General features: G+C 30.7%; 1 protein-coding gene across 1 annotated transcript; it reads left to right on the forward strand.

The window, feature by feature from the left end:
- Positions 1-254: 254 nt before the first annotated feature.
- Positions 255-1,763, forward strand: LOC112526382 (UDP-glycosyltransferase 73D1-like). The gene has a single exon (XM_025136670.1). The coding sequence runs from the start codon at positions 264-266 to the stop codon at positions 1,761-1,763; it is 1,500 nt and encodes a 499-aa protein (XP_024992438.1). The 5' UTR covers positions 255-263.
- Positions 1,764-4,666: the final 2,903 nt, after the last annotated feature.

The raw sequence follows: 4,666 nt of genomic DNA on the forward strand, positions 1-4,666 counted from the left end.
CAATTGTGTAAAATTTATCTTTTTTATTTAATTATATAAAATTTAAGTTCAAATAAAAAATAAATGCTGCTAACGAATCGTATACGATGTGTCTTGGCTTGTTTACCACTCCAATTTCCGTTCCATGTTTATACTTGGATCTTTTGACCCGAATACCAATCAACTATAATATTAAAGTGACATGGTCAACTCTTCATTCATTTGCCTAAGAATTGCTATAAAAACGCCCCTAAACTTCTACTTTTTTCATTCTATACCCGAAAATGTCTTTTCCTCTTTCAATGACCAAAAAACCTCACTTTGTTTTGGTACCTTTACTAGCACAAGGTCACATGATCCCTATGATCGATATGGCTCGGTTATTGGCTAAACAAGGGGTTGTCGTCAGCTTGGTGACAACCCCTTTGAATGCCTCGAGATCCGCTAGTAATATTAAACAGGATCAAACCAATGGGCTTCTCATTAACTTGGTGGTAATCCCATTCCCTTGGCAGGAAGTTGGATTACCATCAAGATGTGAGAACCTAGACAGTCTCCCCTCAAGAGACCTTATACACAAATTTTACCATGCCCTTGATTTGATGCAAAATCCATTGGAAGAGTATTTGGAGAAACAAAAACTTCCTCCGAGCTGCATCATCTCAGATAGATACATGTATTGGACATCTGAAACAGCTCAGAAGTTTAATATACCACGAATCGTTTTCCATGGAACGGGTGCCTTTGCGTTGTTGTGCTCGCATAACGTGAAACTCCATAATGCACATGTTTCAGTGGCATCAAACTCTGAGGTTTTCGAGATTCCAGAAATGCCTCTAAGAGTCGATGTCTCGAGGATGCAACTGCCGAGTGCAGTTATAGCATCAGGTAACTTAGATGACATTCGTGCCCGAGTGGAAAAGGCGGAATCAAGTGCTTATGGAGTAGTGATGAATACGTTTGATGATCTTGAGCGTTCTTGCATTGATGCATACCAAGAGAAGATAAAGAAAAAAGTGTGGTGCATTGGCCCGGTTTCAATGTGTAACAAAGAAACCCTAGACAAATTCACGAGAGGGAACAACTCTTCTATCAATGAGAAACAATGCATTGAGTGGCTAGATTCCATGAAGCCAAAATCTGTTCTATACGTTTGCCTTGGCAGCCAATGTCGCCTCATTCCGTCACAATTATTCGAGCTCGGGCTTGCCTTGGAGGCATCAAACCATCCATTCATTTGGGTCATAAATCGTCGAGAGAGATTCAAAGAACTAGAGAAGTGGTTAGTCGATGAAAATTTTGAAGAGAGGAACAAAAGAAAGGGATTACTGATCATCGGGTGGGCCCCGCAAGTTCTAATATTGTCCCATCCATCGATCAAAGGGTTTCTGACTCATTGCGGGTGGAACTCAGTTATCGAAGGGATTTGTTCAGGCGTTCCAATGATCACATGGCCAATGTTCTCTGAGCAATTCTTGAACGAGATCTTGATCGTGAAGATTCTAAAGATCGGGATCTCTGTTGGGGTTCGAGTTCAGGTTCGATGGGGAGAGGAAGAGAAAGTTGGGGTGGTGATAAGAAAACATGAGATTAAGAAGTCCATAAAACGTTTAATGGATGAAAGAATTGACGAGGAAGAGGAGGAGGAAATAAGGAAGAGGGCTCAAGAGGTAGGAGGATTAGCAAGAAAAGCCATAGGAGAAGGCGGTTCAGCTGAAGTTAACATCAAATTATTGATTCAAGACATCATTAATTTCCGTATTCCCTCTCAACAATCATTTTAAAACATGTCATGTATTTAATAATAAATATTTAAATTATTATTTGTTTAAGAAAAATAATGTTAAAACTAATTAGAAAATAAATATACAAAATATATTATGTAGTTAAGAGTATTTACATAAAATATCCTAAACTATGAATATTTAGGGTTGTGGATAAAAGTAATGTATAAGAATAAATATTTATTTCCCATTATAAATAAATTATTTGAATTGATTTCGTGCCATATGAATGTTAGTTTATGTTGGGATTTGTACAACTATCACATGTTGTAAAAGGAAAGGTAAGGTTTTGTAAGTTAGAGTATTTTTAATTAAGGGGTTGCTTACCTAAATACTTATATGGTAAGTGTTTACTGTTAGAAATCAACATTATAATTTATTTTTTGGATAAGATTGTAGTATATCAAAATGGTATCGTATGCAACAATATATACGGTACGTGCTTATCCGAATAAGAGTCGTCACTCTCATTTACCGGGTAATTAATACTCTCATTTAAAAAAAGCAGGTATGGAGTTATAACCTTTGACAAAAGAGGTTAGCGAAAATTTCTCATGAAAAACTTGGTATGAAGTAAGGCATTTCAGTTTTGAAAACCCTTCAAAAAAGCACATTATGGATGCTATTATAAGGTGAGTCCTACAAAACAAAACTTAACAAATTAGACAAAAGCCTATCTAATCTAAGGGAGGAAACCTTGACATGTATTTAAATGTTAAAAGATTGGGCATTGGGCCTCGAGTCTTTTGACTACAAAACAAACGTTTACTAAATTAGTTGAATCCTTTAAATTAAATTAGCGCTCGATAGTCGATACCACTGCACAAGTAGGGGCTAAAATTTGCTTAAGGATACTCCATAGTATACCAGGCCTTTATCTGATTACGAATCGATTATTGATTTCTAGTTACTTGTTCATCCTACTTTGATAAGAATTTGTGATATATATATATATATATATATATATATATGAGGTTTACTTTGCAAACCACGTTACTTGTACAAACCATACAAACCTCATTCAATCAATCATAATTTTTCATTTTGTTTATTTTTTTGTAATTATGAGAGGTTGATTAATCATTTTGTTGTGAAGGGTGTTAATCATGAATATTATCATCTTCATTATTTTAATTCTAAAGAAATACATGAAACAATTTAATTAAAATTTCATTAAGTATTATATGAAACAATTTCATAACTATATATGAAACAACTTCATCAAAAAAATTATTATATGAAACAATTTTACAAGATTAAACAATTTCATGAATTTTTTTTATAAGATTAAACAATGAAATCGACGGATGAAGGTGGTTTGCACGATTTGTACAAACTAGATGGTTTGCATTTGATCGCTTATATATATATATATATATAKAGAGAGAGAGAGAGAGAGAGAGAGAGAGATGAGTGATCAATTGCAAACCACCTTCATTTGTGAAAACCTTACAACCAATCTCATCGATCCATTTTCTGTATCAATGGTCAATATTAAATGAGTTTATATTAGAATATAAAAAAAATAAAAAAAAATTTAATTTTTAATTAAAAAAGAGCAAATTTGTCAAATCCCCAACAATGAATTAGGTATATCCTAATAACTACTATTAATTATGGAAATGTATTAATTGAAATGTGTTATATGGAAGGCGGTAAAAAAAATTTCTTAATATAATTTTTTTACCATTAATATTTTTTATTATTTTATTAAATTATACTTATTAAAATATAAATTATAAAAGCAGTAGAATATGAAATATGTGTTCGTTTCATTGAAAAAATATATATGTACTTTGAGTAATAAAAACGAATGTCATGTTCAATAGTGACCATGAACACAATTTCACTGATTAATTTATTAATATTTCAAAACGTTTTTTGCATGAAAAACGTTCATTAAATTAAAAAAATTCAATTTTCAAAATGTTTCTTTAAATTTTTAAAAATGTTTCATTCTTTGTATGTTTCATCGTTTATTATGATTTCCCTTGTTTTAAAATTATTTTGATCAGAAATTTTTAATAGTCCAATACTAATTCAATAACCGTTAATGAAACAATTTGCAATTATCGTTCAACACTACATGACAATTGTCTGTCTTTCATTGTAGGTGACAAGGAGTCACATGAGTTCATTATATAAAAGTTGAAACAGTTTCATTTCTTGTCATCTACAATGAATTAGGTATATCCTAATAAATTATGAAATATAAAACATACTATAATCAACAAAAAATAATGAAACATTTTGAATATTAAAGCAAAGATTTTGTTTCATTAAATCAAGAAATGAAACTGTTTCATTATTTTTTGTTTCAATACTAATTCAATGACCGTTAATGAAACTGTTTCATTAAATCAAGAAATGAAACTGTTTCATTATTTTTTGTTTCAATACTAATTCAATGACCGTTAATGAAACTGTTTCATTAAATCAAGAAATGAAACTGTTTCAAAAAATGAAATGAACACAAATTTCATATTATACTGCTTTTACAATTCATATTTTAATAAGTATAATTTAATAAAATAATCAAAATATTAATGGTAAAAATTTATATTAAGAAAAAAGATTTACCTCCTTCCATATGAAACGTTTTCATTAATAGATTTCCATAATTAACAATAGTTATTACCTTCCACTATTAATCAATATATGATGAAATGACCATTATACCCTTACTTATTAAAATTAAATTAAAAAAACCGGAATTTTTTTATTGGTTGAAAGTGGTTTACATAGTTTTCATGAATTGAGCGGTTTGCAACGTAACTGCCTCTCTATCTCTCTGTGTTAATATATATATATATATATATATAGGGTATATTTCAAATGCAACAATGTCTATTTATATAACCAATGCGACCCAATTAATTAAGATATTTATGGAAATGATGAGA

Source organism: Cynara cardunculus (genome assembly GCF_001531365.2).
Source record: "Cynara cardunculus var. scolymus isolate 2C chromosome LG 14, CcrdV1, whole genome shotgun sequence".
NCBI classification, from domain to species: Eukaryota; Viridiplantae; Streptophyta; class Magnoliopsida; order Asterales; family Asteraceae; genus Cynara; species Cynara cardunculus.

Bases quoted from the DNA above. Each gene is read 5' to 3' on its own strand.
- LOC112526382 (XM_025136670.1), top strand. From the start codon at position 264: ATGTCTTTTCCTCTTTCAATGACCAAAAAACCTCACTTTGTTTTGGTA.